This window comes from Stomoxys calcitrans, chromosome 2 (assembly GCF_963082655.1).
Source record: "Stomoxys calcitrans chromosome 2, idStoCalc2.1, whole genome shotgun sequence".
Taxonomy (NCBI): domain Eukaryota; kingdom Metazoa; phylum Arthropoda; class Insecta; order Diptera; family Muscidae; genus Stomoxys; species Stomoxys calcitrans.
The window spans coordinates 84,749,630-84,773,565 of record NC_081553.1 but is presented as its reverse complement, the minus strand read 5'-3'; the positions used below and the strand labels follow the sequence as shown (position 1 = coordinate 84,773,565).

The following is a 23,936-nucleotide window of genomic DNA, read 5'->3' as shown; positions in this document are numbered from 1 at the left end:
AGTTTGCCACTGCGCCATTATAAAATCGAAACAAGGACTTCTTTTATCAAGCAGTTGGGTCAGTCGAGTGGAGTATGCTGCTGCCACACTGTCCCAAATTGCGCTTTGTTTGATTGTTTGTTCCGAGTATGCATTTCATTTCATTTTACTTCATATTGTGATATCTGGGAGGAGCTTAACCCTCTCCCTTATACCAATTTTCAAAAACTCGAAATCTCGGAGTTGGATGCACCGAATTTAGCGAAATTTTTTATGCCCTCTTACAGTAACCCATAAACACAAAATTGATAACAAACTTTGGGGCAAAAAAACGAGGGGGATGCCCTATCCCAAAAGCGGACATGTTTACGAACTGGGACAATATGGGTATGAAATAAAAAGTATTTAAAGTAGAATACGAACTTTTATTAACAAATTGATCTCAAGTATCGGGGGACCGTCCCACTCCCAAAAGCCGCCCAAAAATGGCATGTTTACCGATTGGGATAAAATGGGTATCAAATGAAAGGTATTTAAGAGTAGAGCACGATCTTGATATAACAATTCGAACTCACGTGTCGGAGGGCCCGCCGCACCGCCCAAAAATGACATGCTTATCTAATGGTATATCAAATGAAAGATAATTGGAGGTAGAATACAAAACTTAACTAAAAATTTGAGGTCACGACCCAGCCCAAAAAACCATTCACAACCGAACATGTAATTGGGACAATTTGGGATTCACACGAAAGGTACTTGAGAGTAGAACACGAAATGTATATGAAGTTTTGGGATCTATTCCCAGTCTAGTAGCCCCACCCCAATATTATGCCCCAAATAAACATGTAGACCGAATGGGACAATATGGGACTCAAACAAAAGGTATATAAGAATAGAATATGAAACTTATATAAAGATTTGGGTCAATTGCCGGGGGTTGCCCCACCCCAAAATTATGCCCCAAATGAACATTTATACCAAACCGGAACATATAGCATTGTAATGAAAGGTATTTGAGAGTTAAATACCAATGTCAATGATTTTCAAATTTGGACTATGTCAAAAGGGGGCCGCAAACACTTAAGGGTGTAACTAAGACCTTCGGGCCAGCCAGTAGGTCGGTTGGGATTGTAAGTGGACCAAATATTGTATTCTTGGGCTTAAATACTATCTATTGGGTTGCCCAAAAAGTAATTGCGGATTTTTCATATATTCGGCGTTTACAATTTTTTTCACAGCTTGTGTCTCTGTAATTGCATTCTTTCTTCTGTCAGTTATCAGCTGTAACGTTTAGCTTGCTTTAGAAAAAAAGTGTAAAAAAAGTATATTTGATTAAAGTTCATTCTTAGTTTTATTAAAAAAGCATTTACTTTCTTTTAAAAAATCCGCAATTACTTTTTGGGCAACCCAATTCTATCTGGTTTAAACTTTGCAGGATGATTTCCAATATACATTTCAAGAATAATGGAAACCGGTTAAGAACCGGATATATTTCCCATATATATCCATTTCCAGATTTTACTCTAGGAGTACTTTATTCGTATTATCTTTCATATTTGTGCCTCGCCCGATTTTTTCCTAGAATTTTCAATACTTTAAATTTTCTTAATTGTTTAATCATTTTATCTAAAACTAAAATGTTTGTTCTGTACTACAAAACTACTTACAATTCCCCCTAATACATTATCACATTACTGCAATTCAATTCATAGGGCTCGCTTCTTTCTTTTGTAGAACTGGCATTGGGTACTTACCTTCAGTCTCAGATAACGTTCATGCTTGCCCATGGCACCTTGACGTGTCTGCAGCACATAGATGGTATTAATGTGGGCCAATACATTTTCGAATGTCAACTGTAAATGAGGACGTATAGCTTCGAGTACTTCCAGTATTGAACAATTCTCATCGGCCACTCTAAAGGAAACGGAAAGCGAAAAAGACGAAGAACAAGAAGAAGAGTATAAAGAAAAGGACAACATAAATTCAAGATGAAAAAAATACACAGGTACATATGAAAGGCGAATGCTTAAAATGACATCAATTTCAAAACTACTAAACAGAAGGTATAAAGGACGAACATACACATGAACACCTTAACATAGCAAAGTAAGACAGCCATATTGTATGGGTAAAATCTTACACACATATTGGTACATTATGAAATCTTCTTAGTATTTCAAGGAGCAAAAGCAGAAGAAATACAAGCAAATACGCATTAAGTTCGACCGGGTCGAACTTCGGGTACCCAACACCACGTTCATATACGTTATTCACATTTTATTGAAATCCAAAGAAAAATTCACCTTTTATGAACCTAAGAAGTAAATTGGGAAATTTGTCAACAGTCGACACCGGATAAGTGAAACGCTAAACATTCATAAATTTGATTTTAATTATCAGTTATTTTCAGTTAACCGTAGTTCGGATTAGTGAAATAAATTTCCAGTTCAGCGATATAAGCAAAGAGTGCAAGCGAATTTTTATGTCAACGTACAAACGGCCGTATTTACAAAACTTAATGAAGCCTTAAAAAAGGTTTATCTGACAGGTCTATAAGCGAAATCTGTCAAATCTACATAAAGCTGAGTAATTTTACATATAACAAGTAAGAGCGTGCTAAGTTCGGCAGGGCCGAATCTTATATACCCTCCACCATGCATCATTTGTCGAGTTCTTTGCGCAGTATCTCTTTTTAGGCAAACAAAGAATAATGAATATGGACGGAGGAGCAGGAGAAGGAGCTGTATAAAGTTTTAGTCCGATTCGGGGCTCAAGAAGAAAAAACGGGAGATCGGTTTATATGGGAGCTGTGTCAAGCTATAGATCGATTCAGAGCATATTGCAATTTGCATGTTGAAGGCCATGGGAGAAGCCGTTGTACAAAATTTTGTGCCAAATTGAATGAGAATTGCGATCTCTAGAGGCTCAAGAAGTCAAGACCCAAGATCGGTTTATATGGCAGCTATATCAAAACATGGACCGATTTGAACCATACATAGCACAGTTGTTGGAAGTGATATCAAAACACCATGTGCAAAATTTCAGTCAAGTTGGATGAGAATTGCGCCCTCTAGAGGCTCAAGAAATCAAGACCCAAGATCGGTTTATATGGCAGCTATATCAGGTTATGGACCGATTTGAACCATACTTCGCACAGTTTTTAGAAGTGATATCAAAACACCACGTGCAAAATTTCAGTCAAATCGGATAAGAATTCCGCCTTCTAAAAGCTCAAAATGTCAAGACCCAAGATCGGTTTATATGGCAGCTATATCAAAACATGGACGGATTTGAACCATACTTCGCACAGTTTTTAGAAGTGATATCAAAACACCATGTGCAAAATTTCAATCAAGTTGGATGAGAATTGTGCCCTCTAGAGGCTCAAGAAGTCAAGACCCAAGATCGGTTTATATGGCAGCTATATCAGGTTATGGACCGATTTGAACCATACAGTTGTTGGAAGTGATGTCAAAACACTATGTGCAAAATTTCAGTCAAATCGGATAAGAATTCCGCCTTCTAAAAGCTCAAGATGTCAAGACCCAAGATCGGTTTATATGGCAGCTATATCAAAACATGGACCGATTTGGCCCATTTACAATCCCGTGCTTTCGACAGACAGACGGACGGACATGGCTAGTTCGACTTAAAATGTCACGACGATCAAGAATATATATACTTTATGGGGTCTTAGACGCATATTTCGAGGTGTTACAAACAAAATGACGAAATTAGTATACCCCCATCCTATGGTGGAGGGTATAAAAATCAATTTGTGTTTATTTGTAGGTTTGTTTGTTTGTGTGTTCCTTATAGACTCGGAAACTACCGAATTGATTTTCTTGAAATTTTCACTGATAGTGCATAATGATACCGAGGTGAAAATAGGGTACTACATCTTTTGATACCTGAAGGGGGAGCGGATCCTCCCCCTTACCCTAATTTTCAGCAACGCCAGATCTCGGAGATGGGTGGTGCGATTTAAGCGAAATTTTGTGTGCTTTCTTATAGTAACCTACAAACGAAAATTTCGTATTCAAATTTCGAATGGGATACCTAGGGGGGGCGCCCCACCCCTAAAACCTACCAAATATATATATATATATATCAATGACGAAAATATGAGACTCTAATGAAAGGTATTTAAGAGTAGAAAACGTATCTGATATCCAATTGTCGTATCTGATATCCAATTGTCGGACCCTTCGAACTATTGGCCAATTGCGTTATGCTCCCAAAGAAGCATAGTTAATCACCATCTTGTGAGGTATTTAGAGTCTAATTGCCTTCTTTGCGACCAACAGTATGGGTTCCGCAGAAATCGCTCTACGGGTGACCTCATGGCACTTCTGTCGGAACGTTGGAGTCGCTCAATCCACCAGTTTGGTGAGAGGAGAGGTTGTGGCTCTGGATATCTCCAATGCATTTGATAGGGTCTGGCACGGTGCACTACTATCAAAGCTTGTCGCATTTGGTGTCGGTAATGGCTTCGTTCGATTTATTTCGAGCTTTCTCAAAGATCGCACTATTCGAGTCGTTATAGATGGGTTCTCATCGAATGAGCGCAAATTGACGGCAGGTGTACCCCAGGGCTCTGTTCTTTCTCCTTCTCTTTTTCTAATTGTCATCAAAGATCTGTTGGGTCAGACATCGAATCCGATCTACTCATTTGCGGATGACAGTAATCTCTGTCATTCGTACTCATTCGACCATAGGCCAAGTCTTCGAGAGATTGAGGACAAGAGGCGGGTTAAGGACGATACACTCTGCCAGGATTTGCTGGTCATTTCTGAGTGGGGTCGAATGAATCGAGTAGATTTTAATGCACGAAAGACTCAGTGCTGCTTGTTGTCACACAATCGATTCGCTGACCCATTACCATCATCTTTGTCTTTGTCAACGGTGTAGATGTTGAGCAATCAGAAGCTCTTGATGTTCTGGGCATGAAAATACAAGGTGATGTCCGTTGGGCTAAACATGTATTCGAAGTGTCGAAAGAAGCATTCAAGTGTTTAGGCTTCCTTAAACGGTGTAAGAATTACTTCACTCCGTCTGATCTTCTTAACATCTACACCACTTTCATAAGGCCAAAAATGGAGTTCAACTCACATGTATGGGCTGGAGCTTCAAAATCATCCCTGGTGCTACTGGACCGTGTACAGGGGAGAGCGATGGCGTTGATTGGGGACAGTGGGGTATCCAACTCTATTGCCTCCCTTCATCATCGTCGCAATGTGGGTTGTTTGGCGCTGTTCTATCGGTACTTTCATGGTGTGTGTTCGCCTGATATTAGTCTCCTTATTCCTGATGTAAGGATATATGCCAGGGATACTAGACATTCCAGGAACTCACACCCGTTTGTAATTGATTGGCCAGCAGACCGCACAATGCATTATAGAGAGAATTCTTATTTCGCCCGAACCGTTCGTAAGTGGAATCGACTTTCAGCTGATGTTTTTCCCACCCACTTTGACATCCAAAGAATTAAGACAAATGTCAATAAACACTACATCCTTTTCCCCCCCTCCAATTCCAAATTTCCTCACGCCAACGCAATGCACTGCATTCATAGGGGACATCACCTGCGTGTTCGCTGGCAGAAAAAAAAGCAAAAAAAGTGTTTGGGGGACCACCCCAACCTTCAAAACACCCCTAAAGCGGACATATTTACCGCCCATGGCATTATGGGACTCAATCGAATCTGATATTCAAATGTGGGACCAAGTTCCTGGGGGCACCCCTTCCCTAAAACAGCCCCCCAAACAGAACTTATTTACTGACCATGGCAATATGGGGCTTAAAAAGGGTATTTGAGTGTAGAATACGAATCTGATATCCAAATGTGGAACCAAGTGTTTGGGGGGTCGCCCCTCCCCAAAGAGGGAGGGACAAATATATGACCATAGCAATATGGGGCTCAAATGAAATGTTTATGAGAGTAAAGCACGAATCTGATATCAATATTCGGGAAAAGTGTCGATGGGGCTAACCCACACCCATAACACCACCCACATAAGTATTTGCTGGCCAATGCAATACAGGGCTCAAATAAGAGGTTTTCAAGACCAAGTCATCGTGTGGCCGCCCCATTGCCCAAATCGGTAATTTTTCCGACTATGGCAATATGGAACTCAAATGAAAGGTATTTGAGAGTACACCACGAATCTGATATTAACATTGGGGACCAACTGTCTAGGAGACGTTACACCACCATAACAAGTCCCAAATCGAACGTAGTTGCTCACCAAGACAATTTGGGTCTTCAAGGCAGTGGACCTCGATATCGATAGTTTTAAGGACCCCAAACCGGGCATATTTGCTGACTTTTGCAATAAAGGTATTTGAGTATTGGGGAGTGGAGCACGATACCCACTGTCGGGACCAATTTTCTGGGGGTGTACAACTTTCCCAAAAAAACCCCGCAAACGACCCACTTGGTCGTCTAGTTTGGAATCATCCGTATAGAAGTCTATGTAAAAGCTAGTACCAGGGATATTGTAGTTCTGATCTGTTCTATCAGATCAATGAAAACAGTGTTAGTAGCCATCGCATGATCAAAGAGAAAGCTCTCTTAGCCTCACGGCAGTGATCGCAGCAATTTATCTAGCCTCAAAGCACAGAGGAATTAAAGGTAGCATTGAATTCAGTGCGTCAGATGGTGTCTTCCTCAGTGTAGCTGTGATGCGCAAACAAGCCATCCTTTGGATCCGGCTGAGTATTGAACAGTAGTTGGACTTTTGAAGTGCCGTCCACCAGACCACAACACCATATAGCACTATATGTCTGACATTTGCAGAATATACACACGCGGTTTGAACCCCTAATTTGGAGGTGTATACAAGCGCTGTCTTTCTTGACCTGTCCAATCATTTGAGCCTAATGGTCAAATGTTTATTTTATCATAGAAAAGTAAAGTTAGAGATTATAACACACCAACCATAGTGTGATGTGCTTTTACCTTTGGCGGACGGCACTTCAACGTATTAAGAAAATGCAAGGTAAACCAGTAAGGAAAGGCAAAAGTCGGGCGGTGCCGACTTTATAATACCCTACACCTACCCTTTAAATACAAAAATGGGACTATATCTAATTCTGAACCAATTTTGATGGACCTCGGGGGATGTATTCAGATGGGTTATTAAAATTACTGTATCAAATTTCGATAAAAGCAAGTATGTTCAAAATGTTATAACTACGGTTGACAAATGACGGGAGATGAGAGCTATATCTACATCTGAACCGATTTCGATCAAACTTGATGGATATTGTGGAAAGCGTTGTACACAATTTTGGGAAGATTGGTCAATAAATGCGCTTGCAGTGGGTCTAGGAGTGAAAATCGGGCGATATATATTTATGTGAGCTATACCTAAATCTGAAAAGATATCTATGAAATTCACCAGTAATATCGAGAGTCATAAGAAAATCAGTTCTGCAAAATTTCGAGAAAATCGGTTAACTAATGACAATTTTATTGCAGTATTACTGCAAATCGGACGAACATATATATGGGAGCTATAACCAAATCTGCACCGATTTCTATAATATTCACTTTTAATATTGAGAGTCATAAGAAAATCCTTATTGCCAAATTTAAAGAGATTCGGTCAACAAATGTCTATTTTATTGTTGTATTATTGCAAATCGGACGAACATATATATAGGAGCTATATCAAAATCTGAACGGATTTCTATAAAATTCACTTTCAATATCGAGAGTCATAAGAAAATCCTTCCTGCCAAAATTCGAGATAATCGGTTGACAAATGACCATTTTATTGCTGTATTACTGCAAATCGGACGAACATATATATGGAAGCTATATCCAAATCTGAACCGATTTCTATAAAATTCACCAGTAATATTGAGAGTCATAAGAAAATCCTTCCTGCAAAATTTCGAGAGAATCGGTTAACAAATGACTATTTTATTGCATTATTACTATAAATCGGACGAACATATATATGGAAGCTATATCCAAATCTGAACCGATTTCTATAAAATTTACCAGTAATATCAAGAGTCATAAAAAAATCCCTCCTGCCAAATTTCGAGAGAATCGGTTAAAAAATGACAATTTTATTGCAGTATTACTGCAAATCGGACGAACATATATATGGGAGCTATATCCAAATCTGAACCGATTTCTATAAAATTTACCAGTTATATCAAGAGTCATAAGAAAATCCTTCCTGCCAAATTTCGAGAGAATCGGTTGACAAATGACCATTTTATTGCTGTATTACTGCAAATCGGACTAACATATATATGGAAGCTATATCCAAATCTGAACCGATTTCTATAAAATTCACCAGTTATATTGAGAGTCATAAGAAAATCCTTCCTGCCGAATTTACAGAGATTCGGTCAACAAATGACTATTTTATTGTTGTATGACTGCAAATCGGACTAACATATATATAGGAGCTATATCCAAATCTGAACCGATTTCTATAAAATTCACCAGTTATATTGAGAGTCATAAGAAAATCCTTCCTGCAAAATTTCGAGAGAATCGGTTAACAAATGACTATTTTATTGCATTATTACTGTAAGTCGGACGAACATATATATGGAAGCTATATCCAAATCTGAACCGATTTTTTCCCATTTGTCAAGTTCTTTCCCCGATGTCTTTTTATTGGAAAACAAGGATATGCTATTAGAGCTATATCAGTATATAGACTGATTCAAATCATCCTAGGCAAGTATATTGGACGTTATAGGAGAACCATTGTGCAGAGTTTCAGCCAAATTGGGCCCAATCCATGGCCCTCTAGGGACGCAAGAAGTAAAATCGGGAAATAAGTTTGTATGGGAGCTACGAGCGTATCAAGTTATAGACCGATTCAGACCATGCATAACACATATGTTGGAAGTGCCATATTTCACCCAAATCGCATAAGAATTCCGCTCTTTAGGGGCTCAAGAAGTAAAATCGTTGAATCGGTTTATATCAGTTTACTCCTTCGAAAATTCGCTTGCTTTCCACAGAGAGGCAGAGAGACTGACAGATGATCGGTCATGGCTAGATTTACTTAAAATGTTCGAGGTGATACAAACTGAATGACTAAGTTAGTACACCCCCATCCTCCTATTGTGGAGGGTACAAAAACCTTGTCACTCCTCAGTGCTTCATAAGTCAAAAATTCATAATTTCCATCATGTTACAAACAAAGCAGTAAAACGATTATTCGCCCTCCTTGGCATAGTGCCTTTAAAAAGGCGAAGGAAAATTAAAGGATTTTTTGTACATTTCTGAAATTTCATGACCAACAATAGTGCCTTTTCAAGTTATTGCAATAACGATGTAAAATGACAATGACTATGACTATGTACCATGGCATGCATTGTAAAACACACACACACACATGAGGACCACATGGTTGAAATAATACGTATGCGGGATATCTTCATCAAAATGTCCTTAAGAGTAATTCAAAGAAATTTACCTACACAATTTTACTTACCTTGGTATGACTCTTGACACGGATTTGCCAGCCTGAACGATTTTCATTTGACGATCGAATATCAGATGAAAAGGAAATATTTTGCAGAACGTTGCGGGTGATATTAAAGGAGCTGCACCAGTGACATTGAGCGACAATGAAGAGGATAACGAGGATAAGTGCAAAAAAAGAAGGATGACAAGAAAGAGAATAAGAAAATTATATTAAATTATCTATAAGAATTAAAAAAGGATTACAACTGAATGAGGACCGCCCACACTTAGACGCGTACTTACCATCACATAGAAAATCTGTGTCATCTGGTGGCTCTTTGCCTGCCTCATCCTTTGTGCTGCATGTCTCATTGTCCGATTTGTTGTTGGCCGATATTTCACGTATAAGAAATTGTACGTGGTCATAACGTTCAATGTCATCGCTTTTGTTCTTAAGCAGACGCAAGCATTTCTGTTCCTTGTCATCACTATCGAAGCTGTCGGCATTTGTCCCTGTCATCGATGAGGCGGAATTTGATTTGTTTCTTGTAAAAGGGCATTGTTCTAAAAATAGACAGGGAAATAGGAAATGGGATACTGGGTAAACTCGTTGTAGACATGGCAAACTTTTGTTGGGAAACATTTTTAGTATGGAAGAATATTTGAAATCATAGTAAAACAAGGTTGAAGTAAAAAATTGTTTGTACTCGTAAATAGAAAATCATGAAGACCACAATGTTAGTCATACTTTGCATCAATCCGTAAATGTGTTTTCCAACAAAAACACCAACAATTTAAAACAAAACGGGCCTGTAATTGAAGTGCTTCTTACCTGTCCTTCTGCCATTTATGAAATTATCTGTGGCATCATCGTTGTTGTTATTCAGATTTGTGCTGTTGCGATTGTTGTTCTCCTCATTTGAGAATGCAGCGGAAGCATTTGATTGCTGTTGATGCTGTTGCATTTGTTGTGAGAAGACATCATCCTTTTCATCCTCCTCCACGGGGTCCCCTTTTCGTTTCACTATATCTATTTCTACATCGACACCATGCAGCTTGGAGGCCACGGCCTAAGGAAACACAAAAAGGTCAAAAGGCATCACACCAAAATGAAAAAGAAAACGAAAAATAATAAAAAGATAACAAAATTATTGATTTTCGGCAGGAAACAGGAAAATGTTCTGCTGCAGGGTGATCAAAAATATCATTTCTATAAGTAGGGTAGGATAGGTATCAGTGTTTGCGAGGAGCCGGTGACTCCTAGCCTCTCACTGAGATGCCGCTAAATGTCCGCGATTGCAATTGCAGCTATTTACTATGCAGCATTCCACTATTAGCAAACTATGGTCCGGTAACTAGCAGCTATGCTTCTCCTGATAAAAATAAACACAAACAAATAAAAACGTGCTAAGTTCGGCCTGGCCGAGTCTTTTCCCGGCATCTCTTCTTAGGTAAAAAAAAAAAATTATAAAAAACACGATTTACTCTGCTATTAGAGCGATATCAAGCTATGGTCCGATTCGGACCATAATTAAATTATATGTTGGAGACCTGTCTAAAATTTCAGCCAATTCGAATAAGAATTACGCTCTTTGGGGGCTCAAGAAGTTAAATAGAGAAATCGGTTTATAGGAGCTGTATCAGACTATAGACCGGCTCAGACCATAATAAACATGTATGTTAATGGTCATAAGAGGATCCGTTGTACAAAATTTCAGACAAATCGGATTATAATTGCGACCTCTAGAGGCTCAAGAAGTCAAGATCCCAGATCGGTTTATATGGCAGATATATCAGGTTATAGACAAATTTGAACCATATTTGGTAAAGTTGTTGAAAGTCAAGAAATAACACGTCATGCAAAATTTCAGCCAAATCGGATAATAATAAGTCAAGATTTAAGATCGGTTTATATGGCAGCTATATCAGGTTATGGACCGGTTTGAAGCATACTTGGCACAATTGTTGGAAGTCATAGCGAAACACGTCGTGGAAAATTTCGGCCAAATCGAATAAGAATTGCGCCCTTTAGAAGATCAAGAAGTCAAGACCCCAGATCGAATTATATGGCAGCTATATCAAAACATGGACCGATATGGCCCATTTACAATCCCATTCGATCATAGTGCGATTACCTAAAAAGTAATTTTTGAAAAAACGTAAGCCAGGAATTCTGCTATCAACATAATTCCTAATTCCTGCTATCAATATCCATATCATGGTATAACCGTCGGTATAAGTATTATGCCCCCACTCAAGTGCCAGTGCCTATTAGCCACGACAGCAAATACTCCAGCATATCATCATCTTCCCCACATATGCTATAACTTGCCGCACCTATTCTGCATAGGTAAGCTCATGAGCTCCTATGTGTCCCGTTACGATACCGAAAGCAATACAGATCTCCTTCTTACTTCCTCTCAGTGCCAGACCCGTCTTCTCACGATCCGAATCTCTCCTAAGGGATTTCGTTGTCCTACAGATAGTTTCACTATCGATAGTGGCCCGCGCCCTTAACTTAGATTTCATCGACCCGAAAGGCTTCGAATTAAATAAGTTTGTTAACATCAGTCCTCTAGCATTCACAGACAAATCGTCTGCTCTTTCATTCCTCACTACTCCACTGTGGCCCGACAATCATACAATGCGCATCATGCCAATCTCACAAAAAGAGTTTATATCCTTTTTACTCTCCAAGACTGATCGTGAGCTTACTGGCGTCCTGGTTGTTATTGCCCTGATGGCAGTAAAGATTCTTATTAACGCTACATCACCTCACGCATTCCGTGATAGCCAGGAGCTCCGCCTGCAGGACCGTATTATGGTCCTGCAGTCGAAAACAGATCTCAATCCCAGGTTTCCCAATGTAGACCCCTAGGCCCACTCTGTCGTTTAGATTTGATCCAACTCTGTAGCATGATCTGCCAGATGGCAGTGTCAGAGTTCCGTAAATCCAAGACTGTATCACTGGCTGCAGTGCCTCGCACTCGATCACAAGTATCCAGTAGGAAATCTCTTCTATCCATTCAGGTTTCCGGTTGTCATTAATCTGTACGTCTACCGGTTAGATATCTAGAATAGCAACTAGTTCCAAAGTGGATGAGGTTTTCATCGTCCCGCCTATGCAAAGACAACATATTCTCTGAACCTGTTTTATTGTCCAAACAAACAAAATATCCTATGCTCGTACACATAAGAGTCTTTAACGTAGCCTACCTATTACTTTATATGAAGGTTGCCTCTTATATTTCGGGATTGGATAACACAAAAAACTAGTATTAATCATTGAAAAACGCTTTATTGTTTTTCAAAATATTCCCCATTAAGATCTTTACACTTTTGCATGCGTTTGAACCAATTGTCGAAGCACTTTGGCCGCTCTGATTGAGGTATCTCCTGAACGCATCAACCGCTTCTTCCGGTGTCCGGAAACGTTGACCCTTTATTTTATTTTTGTACGTACGGTAATAAAAAGAAGTCATTCGGTGCCAAGTCAGGACTATACGGCGAATTACTCATCAAATCTATGTTTTGAGTGCTCAAAAATGCAGTTGTTTCGTATTTTTGGAACATTTCTTCCGACCAATCGAAACGAGCTTGTTTTGAGCGATTAACAAATTGTGTAGGGTCCGAACAAATTATTTTGACGGTCAAATGTTTATGCAATGTGTGCTGGTCTCACCAATGCCTAAGGTTGTCTCAATCCCACGACTGGTCACATGACGATCTTGCAATATTAGTTGGCGAACAGCATCAATGGTTTTTGGAACAATAACTGATTTTGGACCACGTTCACGAAATTCTCTTGGAGTCTTGGAGTGAACTACGTCCTTGGTTGAATTCATCATACCATCGATAAACACTGGTCCTTGATGAAGCTTCATCGCCAAAAATTGAATTAAGTTCATTGATGCACTGTTGTTGAGTTAATCCACGAAAATGTTCACGATTCCATTTTTTGGCCGAGATGAATCTTTAAGTTGCTGTAAACAACACAAATAGCGCTCGCATGTCAAAACGTTCTGAATACGTATAATCGCAAAAATGTCAAGCTTTACGATAGAGCTGTCAGATTGGAACAAAAGGGTTGTCCCGAAATATAAAAGGCAACCCTCGTAAAAGGGCTGCTATATAAATTTCTTCTCTCATAATGAAAATACCAATACGAATCGTCCAAAATGGTTTAATTTATTTTAAAAGTATCCTCCAGCATGATTTATAAACTTTTGTATGCGCTCAAATCAATTGTCGATGCACCTTTTCTACTCTGATTGAGACATCGAGGCATCGATTTCAATATGAAAAATATTTTTTTTTCTTTTTGTCAAAGAGCCCCATATAACCAAGGTCGGTAAAAGAGTCATGTTTCATTTCTGTCCTATATTGTCGTAATTAGTCAATGTATCAATTTGACGGGGAGTACTTTCTGATGGTACCTCAAACATTCCGCCCAAATATGGATGTAAAATTAATGTTCCACTCCCAAATACCTTTCATTTAAGCCCAAAATTGCCATGGTTTATAAACATGAACGGATTGGAGGGCGTTTCGAGGCTGGATCTGGTACTCCACCACTTTGCCATAAAGATAGTTGTCAAATTCGTTCTTTACCTCCAAAAGCTCTTTCATTTGAGTCCAATGTAACCATGATCAGCTAATATGCCCATTTGGGGGTTTTTTGAGTGTGGGGACACCTCCCACTACATGGACTTCATTTTTTTCCATATTCGTAATCTATTCCCAAATACCTTTCACTTGAGTCCCATATTGACATAAACGTCCAATATGTCTGTTAGGGAGAGTTTTGGGGGAACTAAGACATAATTTTTTATACCATATTCGTATTCTACTCCACTACCTTTCATCTGATACCCATATTGTTCCGATAGGTTCACTCTTCATTTTGGGTGGTGTTCTTAGGGTAAGGGAGAAGACGCGCCGCCCTTCCGATATCAAAAAATTATATAGCCTATGTTTCTTTCCAGACCAATCTACACAATCTGCGAAAATTTCGAGAAAAACGATTCTGCAGTTTTTGAGTATATACGGAACAAACAAACCAACCGATTCCATATAGTCGTGATTGGCCAATATTCGGGTGTTTTTGGGAGGTTCGGTGAGCCCCCTTTACTTCAACCTGATTTTGTATGCCAAATTCGTAATCTACTCCCGAATACCTTTCATTTGAGCCCAATATTAATATAAAAGTTTAATTTGTCTGCTTGGAGAAATTTTGGGGTGAGGGTTACTTCTTGGGTATTTGGACTCAATTTTCAATACCATATTCGTATTCCACTCTTTAATACCTTTCATTTGATATCCATATTGCGCTTATTGGTCCACTTGTGACTTTGGGTGGTGTTTTTGGGGTAGCGGGGAAGGATCCGCCCCCATCCGATATCAACAAATTATAAACCCTAGTCCTTCTTCCTGACTATATTCGTAATCTTCTCCCGAATGCCTTTCATTAGAGTCTCATATTGTCAAGATCGTTCAATAAACCTATTTTAGGGGGTTTTGGGGTTGCGGTTTTGACCCTAGTACTCTAATCTTAAATACCTTTTATTTAAGTCCCATATTGTCCCGATCGGTACACTTTTATTTTTGGGTAGTACTTTTGGGGTAAGGGGGAGGGTCCGCCCACCTTCCGATAAAAAAAAATAATACATAGATAAGTATACCGATCGACTCAGAATCACATTCTGATTCGATTTAGCTATGTTCGTCTGTCTGGAATGTCTTTCGGCCTGGAGACGAAGTCTATTGAAATTGGAAAAAATCGGTTCAGATTTGGATATAGCTCCCACATATATGTTCATCCGATTTACAGTAATAACGCTATAAAATAGTCATTTGTCAACCGATTCCTTCGAAATTTGGCACGAAGAATTTTATTTTGACTCTCTATATTACCGGTGAATTTCATAAAAATCGATTCAGATTTAGATATAGCTCCCATATATATGTTCGTCCGATTTTCTGTAATAATGCATTAAACTGGTTATTTGTTAACCGATTCTATTGAAGTTTGGTACGAAGGATTTTCTCTTAACTCTCGTCATTACTGGTGAATTTTGTAGAAATCGGTTCAGATTTAGACATAGCTGCCATATATATATCGCCCGATTTTCACTCCTAGAGCCACTGCAAGCGCACTTATTGACCAATCTTCCCAAAACTTTATTGAACGCTTTCCTCGAGATTTTCCACAATTTCCATAAAGTTTAGTCGAAATCGGTTTGGATTTATTGTAGATATATCTCTCAGATATACATTCGTCCGATTTTGAGAAATATTGCAATCAAGTGCACATTTGCCAACCGATTCTCTCAAAATTTGGCGGGAAGGATTCTCTCTTGACTCTCGTCATTACTGGCGAATTTCATAAAAATCGGTTTAGATTTAGATATAGCTCTCATATATATATAATGGTCGATTTTCAGTCCTAGAGCCACTGCAAGCGCATTTATTGACCAATCGTGCCAAAAATTTTGTACAACGCTTTGCTCGAAGACTATCACAATATCTACAAAAGTTGGTCGAAGTCGGTTCAGATTTAAATATAGCTCCCATGTATATGATCATCAGATTTTGAGAAATATTGTAATAAGGTGATCATTTGTTAATCGATTCTCTCCAAATTTAGCAGCAAGGACTTTCTTATGACTCTAAATATTTCTCGTGAATTTCATAGGAACCGGTCCAGATTTAGATATTGCTACCATATATGTATATCGCCCGATTTTCACTTTAAGAAGCACTGCAATCGCATTTAGTGGCCAATATTGGTAAATTATGCATAACGCTTTCCTTTAACAAGTTTGGTCAAAATCGGTTCAGATTTAGATGTATATATTAGATATAAGGTTAGTGTAGGGTATTATATAGTCGGCACCGCCCGACTTTTGCCTTTCCTTACGGTTATATATAAGGTTTTGTCAAAAATTCATTTCTATTGGAAATTTTGTCCGAATTTCATTTCTATACAAACTGTTGTCCAAATTTAATTTCCATAGCAATTTGGAATTTTACTTTAATATTCATAGGAAGATTTAGCAAAATATCATTCCTATAGGGAATTTTGACAAAATTTCATATTTATGGGAAATTGTGTCAAAATTTCATTTTATTAGGAAATTTAATCAAAATTTAATTTGTATAGAAAATTTTTTCAAATTTAATTTCTATAAGAAATTTTTTCAAAATTTAATTTCTATAGGAAATTTTATCAAAATTTAATTTCTATTCCATTTGGATAGGAAATTTTGTTTAAATTTTAGTTAGATAATAATTTTCATCTATCGCGTTCCTTATAAGTTTTTATACAAAATCTTGTTTAGTAACTTCCGTTTTATACCTCGTTTTGTCGACATATCCATTATCATAGTACTCAGCCATTAATGTAAATGAACAAGTCATAGGGCTTTCATTTGTGCTTTATTTGCTTTTTTGATCACCCTACAAACAAACACTCGGGGTGCTGCATATTGAGATACAAACCTTAACAATGCCAATGACAATGTGTTCCAATCCTGGGCGCTCGGAATAATAATGCAACAATAATTGGCCATCTTTTTCTGTGCAACGAAACGAGGGTGCTCTCATGCCGGGATACAGGGTGCCCAGATGGTCATGCAGGGCATCCAAATTCTATTGAATTGATGGCAGGCGGCAACAAAGTTATTGTTTCAATGACAATTGAAATTGAAAGCAACCAGCCATGGTGAAGCGAAGCAAAGGCACAGAATAGCATTATTGATTGTTTTGTTGTTGTTATAGTTGTTGTTGTTGTTTTAGCATTTAAGGCATTAAATCATCGATTCGAGCAGCAAAAGCATGATGTCAAACAATACGAAGGCATGGTTCCAACACCAAAATGGCAAGCATCGAAGAAGGGCAAAAGAGTAGCGAGTGGCGGTGTGCGGTGGTGCCGTTACGTTCAACACCCATGAAGGACATGGTGGAGAATTGCCATTCAACCGCCATCAGCAGGCGAGAGTATCACAAAATCAATTCAATAAGATTTTTTTTTCCAATTATTTGACAAACGAGCCAGCAGCCACCATGGCAGAAAAAAGGACAGACGGGCGTACGGAACAAACATGGCAATCGACATATCGTAATGGACCAACCATAAGCCATGGATGCAACGGGAGCGGCAGTTTTGTAGTTTCATTTGACAGCAGCATTTGGCCAAGCATCATGGAAGCCATATCCAATAAAATAGGAGTAACATCGGCGCAAGCATCAGTCGAAGTGAAGCCACATTGCATTATTAAGTTAAAAAATATTTGTACGTATTTGCGGTATTGGTCAATCGGCGAGGAGAAGAAAGAGAAGCAGAATAAGACGAATTACAAAATAAGAAAAGGAAATCTAGCACAATATAATAAAAATCATTTGAAATTGAAACTAAATCGATTCCAAGTGCCTGCTGAGGCTCTTCTTCCAGCAAACGAATGCAGCCATCTGCAGCATTGCTGCTGCATTCATAATAAAGAAGCAATAAGAAAAAAAAAATCCCCAACCAAACAGATAGACAATGGGAATATAAATTGATCAAATGAAAAACCATTTGAGTCCTTTTTATTATTATTTGCTTTTGTCCTTTCATACCCTGGGTAATATCAAGTATCCCACAGAGTACAATTTCCATAGCCATGGTGGTATTTAACGCCATGGCAATAATGAAAACAACATCAAAAGCCAATTAAAAAATTCTTATAAATTTCTTGAGACCTTTCGTTTGTTTATCTTATGAAGCAAAAAGAAAGAAAAAAATGCGGGAAAGGGAAAAAGTGTGTCCTCACCTGTAAAAAATCTCTTGGTGTAGCTCCTAGCACCTGCAGGATTTTATCATAGCCTGAATCTTGGCAGAATTCAAAAAATGTCTTTCCAAATAGTTCCAGAATGTCATCGGCTGGTATATCTGAAATAAAAAAGGAAAGGAGGGGAACATATTAAAAGTGTCTCAAAATATTTTTATACCCACTACCATAGGATGGGGGTATACTATTCCAGTCATTCCGTTTGTTACACCTCGAAATATTGATCTGGGTCCCCATAAAGTATATTCATTCTGGATCGTCTCAACATTCTTAGACGATCTAGCCAAGTCCGTTCGTCCGTCCGTCTATCGAAATCACGATAGCGGTCGAAAGCGTTAAGCTTGAAATTTTGCACAGATACCTAATATTGATGTAGGTCGTTGGGGATTGTAAATGGGCCATATCGCTACAAATAAACCGATCTCCCGATTTGACTTCTTATGCCCCTGGAAGCCGCAGTTTTTCTCCGATTTGGCTGAAATTTTGCAGATAGTGCTCTCTTATGACTTCCAAAAACTTTATCATGTAGAGTCCAAATTCGTTTATAACCTGATATAGCTCCCGTATAAACCGATCTCCCGATTTGACTTCTTGTGCCCCTGGAAGCCTCAATTTTCATCCAATTTGGTTGAAATTTTGCACATAGTGTTTTGTTATGACTTTCAATAACAGTGTTAAGAACGGTCTTAATCGGTCAAGAACCTGATATAGCTCCCATGTAAACCGCCCTCTCGATTTGACTTCTTGAGGCCCTGGAATCCTCAATTTTCTTCCGATTTGGCTGCATTTTGCACATAGTGTTCTGTTGGACCGTAAAAGTGTGCCAAGTACGGTCCAAATCGGTCAAGAATCTGATATAGTTCCCACAAAAGCCGATCTCTCGATCATCTTTGTTCGGGACCTAGAGCTTTTATTTTTGCTGGTTTAACAGAAGTTTGGTATGTAGAATAAAATTGGCTATGACAGAACATTTGTCCCATTAGCCGAACGAAGAAACCCTTCCAAGTTCTTCTCGGGACTTTTCCTGGATTTGGAGCAGTGTGAATATATGATTTTGGTGGATTTTCCAGGTCTAAAACATCATTGACTTTAGGTTTTAATCTTTCACACAATGCAAAAAGTATGCGAAGAAGGGCAGACTTATTCCTTTTTAGTTGGCGCATTCCGTTTTGTCTCCTTTCTTGAGTACGGGACATAATATGCTGAGGTTCCCATCATCGGGAATGCGTTCTTCTAGGCAGATCGTTGATACATACGCCTTATAAATATGTCATCTCAGGTCTATAATTGTTCAACGAGCAAGCCATCGGCTCCTGCTGCCTTGTTGTTCCACAGTCGAGTCACAGCTACTTGAACCTCATTCTGACCAGGAGGTAAACATTCAATACCATCATCAGGGATTTGTTCGCCGCCATCTTCGGACACTAGCAGTTGGGTAAAATGTTCTCTCCATATTCTCAACACACTATCTGTATCAGTTAACAGATTTCCTCCGTCCGTTCGTCTGTTGAAATCACGCTACAGTCTTCAGAAATGGAGATATTTAGCTGAAACTTAAGTTTTGTCAAAATTTGGGCTTTCTCCTTCTTCAATTTGGCCCAGATCGGTCCAGATTTGAATATAGCTGCCATATACACCGATCTCTCGATTTAAGGTTTTGGGGCCATAAAAGGCGCATTTATTGCCCCATGTCGCCGAAATTTGGGACAGTGAGTTGTATTAGGCTTTTCGACATTCTTCTTCAATTTGGCTCTGATCGGTCTAGATTTGGATATAGCTGCCATATAGACCGATCTCTCGATTTAAGATTTAATGACCATAAGAGGCGCATTTATTGTCCGATGTCGCCGAAATTTGCAACAGTGAGTTGTGTTAGGCTCTTTCACATTTTTCTGCAACTTGGCCCAAATCGGTCCAGATATGGATATAGCTGCCATATAGACCGATATCTCGATTTAAAGTCTTGCCCCAACAAAAGGCGCATTCAATTTCAATTCAATGTCTTAATTTTTTACCCACCATTAAAGGATGGGGCTGACAGACCTTACCATCGCCGAGTACAGCCAGTCCATCAACCTAGGTCATAGACCCCACTTACTTCCTTTAAGCTTCTGAGAGGAGTAAAGAGCCGCAAAGGCCCTCTTTACCCGCGAGGCTCTGTTCAAGATCCAGTCCAATTTACTATCAAGAATAACGCCAAGAAATTTAAATTTTAAAGTCATATTTTTGCCCCAATTTCAATGAACAATCATGCCGAGTTTGTATAAAATGATCTCCCGATTAAAGAACTTGAGCCCAGAAATGTTACAAATTATTTTACAGTAAGTTGCATGGACCCCGCTTTTTTAACTAGAATTTACGAAATTGGGAAGAGATCCCGTAACACTTGTGCCAGTTGCAGTCAATATCAAAACTTACTTCCTTTTTTTCTGAAATTTAAAGCAGTGAGACTCCTTTCAACATTATTTTGCCCCTCGACATCCTAGGTTTAATTTTGCTCTCTTAACGAATACACAGAAACGACAAGAATCTCTACATTGATGTTGAAGAATCTGGATTCACCTGGAGTTGAGTACTTTACTACTGTCCTCAACCTGTCTTTGAACACTCTTATAGTTCCCGATGTCTGGAAAATGGACAGAGTGATCCCGCTGCTGGAGCCTGGAAAACACCCGAGTTTGGGGGAGTCGTACAGACCGATCTTCCTTCTCTCACCAGTGGCAAAGACGCTTGAGGCATTACTCCTCCAGAGCCTCGTGGGAGAATTTCCATTCGCTGAGAATCAACATGGATTTCGAAGACTGCAGAGTACAACAATAGCTTTGCATGCCATAACCGCACACATTTGCCGTGGCTTCAATCAGCCCAGGCCATGTGATAGGACGGTATTCGTGGCACTGGACCTATTGAAGGCATTTGACACGGTCAGCCATGCCAAATTATTTGAGGACATCGCCAGCACGTCCCTCCAGCCAGGCTTAAAACGCTGGTTTGCGAATTATCTGTGTGGTCGCCAGTCATTGGTGGAATTTAGGGATAAGAAGTCGAACCGCACCGTAGAGTGAAACAGGGAGTTCCCCAAGGTGATGTAACATCTCCGGCACTGTTTAACCTCTTTCTATCTTCCGTTCCATCCCCTCCAAACGGCATAGAGATCGTATCATATGCGGACGATTGTACGATCATGGCATCAGGCCCCCCACCCAAGGATGACATCTGCGATAGGTTGAACGTCTACCTCTACGAAATTGACTCATATTTCGCTGCAAGAAATCTGAAGATATCCGCCACCAAATCTTCAGCCACAGCGTAATACTGAACTGACTGTGATGGTCGATAGAGAAATGATTCCGACCATCAAGTGTCCCAAAATACTTGGTGTCACATTTGACAGCTCTTACTCATTCTGCCCACATGCCACAGCAATTTGCGATAAAGTCAAAAGTAGAAACAAGGTCCTCAAGTCACTTGCTGACAGCACTTGGGGTGCAGACAAAGAAACCTTGTTGACCACGTACAAAGCAATTGGCCGGTCTGTGGTAAGTTATGCAGCGCCCAAGTGGTCTCGTCAACTTTGTGGCACGCAGTGGAATAATATTCAGATCTGTCAGAATGCCTCCCTCCGAACTGCGACGGGCTGTCTCCTCAGTTCTCATGAGGACCACCTCCATCAGGAGACAAAGATCCTACCAGTGCAAAGACATAACTACATGCTGTCTAAGCAATACCTTTCGGGCTGTTATCGCAGAGGCCATCCAAATCATCATCTTGTGGATAGATACCCACCGCCCAGAAGCCTTAAGGTAGATCTACATGATCTAGAGTGTGAGGTTCAGCGCTACAAGAGAGAACCTCTTAATCAAGCGGCATATCAAGCAGGTCTAGACAACATTCATGCAGACACGGTAGCAGATGCGGTAAATGGTTACCGGGTGAATGTAGTCCACAATTTTGGTAGGCTGCTTCGTTTACAGTGTACCGGACAATCAGCGGTATCTAGTGGGAAGTCTCAGTGGGAGACCGGGAGGCACCGGTTCTTGCTTAGATACCGAGTGCCTATGATGTTCGATATGACAAGGCAAGTTTTTTTTGCGCCTTGGGTCTTGACTTCGTCAGCTTTTAGATGGCGTAATTCTCATCCGATTTGGTTGTAATTTTGCACGTGGTGTTTTCTACTTCTGCTACTTCCAACCGCTAAGCTAAGTACGGCTAAAATCGGTCTATAACCTGATATAGCTGCCAGATAAACCGAACTTGGATCTTGACTTCTTGACTTCTTGAGCCGCTAGAGGGTGCAATTCTCATCCGATTTGGCTGAAATTTTTTTTTAGATTTTTTTTTTGGAAAACTACTACCCATTACGAGTTACAAAAACTTTCTAGGTTAGGTTACGTTGAAAAGAGGGTGCAGATATTAATCCGCCCCATGCCACTATGGACATACATGGGGCGGATTAATATCTGCACCCTCTTTTCAACCTAACCTAGAAAGTTTTTGTAACTCTCAATGGGTAGTTATTTTCCAAAAAAAAAAAATCTAAAAAATCTAATCTAAAAACAAGTAAGAGCGTGCTAAGTTCGACCGGGCCGAATCTTATATATCCTCCCCCATGGATCGAAGACCCCGAAGAAATCATGTGAGTAATAAAACAAGTCGTTAACAGATATTTCCCCACCTACGACTCGAAATCCCTGAAAGACAATTTTTGCAGACTGAAAAAACTTACATTTAATCTTTTAAAAAAAAGTCTCTCTTCTGAAACAGATGAATTACATCTCATTCCCAATTTCATCATTCTTCATATATTTATGAAGGTAATACATAATAAATTGCGCATTTTAGAATGTTTTCCTGTTCTTAGGTTAAAAAGCGAAAGAAAAAGAAAAGCGCCTTCGCGTGCTGCTACTTATCACTCAAATATAATAAGAGCAGCTTAATTTTCTTTTTCATTTAACGTGTGTCATTACTTTAAATCACTCATAAATTTTCTCCCCCCACCCCCAACCCGCCATCAAATATGGAAGACATTCATCATTTCAGGACTTACTTAGGATTTCAACAGCTGCTCCAATCAGGTTGTAGGTAATTTCGTCGTCATAAATTTGTCGCACCAAAAATTGTCCTTCCATTGTGACCATTGCTTTTTTTCTGCAAATAAAGAAGAAGCAGAAAAACAACAACAAATAAAACAGTAGTCATAAATAAATTGGAGAAAACTTTTTGTTGTTCGACAAAAAGTAGCGGCATATAATTTATTTAATGCTATTAAAAAAAAAACCTTAAGTATGATAGGAATAAGCTTGTGTGGGAAGGGAGGGGAGGAGAAGAACAATACATAAAACTTCCTATCAGAACGGAAAGGATAAATGTTGTTTTTTTTTATAATGAATAAGATTTTTGGCTACAAATAATTTGTTTTCACAAGGCAGCGGAACAATCAAATTAAATGCTAAACTGAGCCCATGTAAATTTTTGAATGATAGAAATTGGTGGATATGGAAGAAAAGATTGGATGGGATAGAGCTGGCACAATATCGATGGTACTATCGATATTTAATTTCATTTTGGCTATATATCGATTGTTACTTATTTTCTATCGAAATTTTGCCATTTGCAAAATTAAAAAAAAAAAAACAAGATATGGAACGGTTTGGACCACAATTAAATTATTTGTTGGAGACCTG

General features: G+C 39.1%; 1 protein-coding gene across 1 annotated transcript in view; it reads right to left on the bottom strand.

The window, feature by feature from the left end:
• Window positions 1-23,936, bottom strand: part of LOC106089775 (guanylate cyclase soluble subunit beta-1) — a 293,195-nt gene that overhangs the window by 98,215 nt on the left and 171,044 nt on the right. Inside the window, exons 3-9 of the mRNA XM_013255752.2 lie at window positions 23,300-23,400; window positions 18,235-18,353; window positions 16,925-17,074; window positions 10,257-10,494; window positions 9,728-9,988; window positions 9,453-9,564; window positions 1,734-1,893 (exon numbers count right to left, since the gene is read on the bottom strand). Coding sequence (XP_013111206.1) covers window positions 1,734-1,893; window positions 9,453-9,564; window positions 9,728-9,988; window positions 10,257-10,494; window positions 16,925-17,074; window positions 18,235-18,353; window positions 23,300-23,400 — 1,141 coding nt within the window. The remainder of the gene's footprint in view (window positions 1-1,733; window positions 1,894-9,452; window positions 9,565-9,727; window positions 9,989-10,256; window positions 10,495-16,924; window positions 17,075-18,234; window positions 18,354-23,299; window positions 23,401-23,936) is intronic.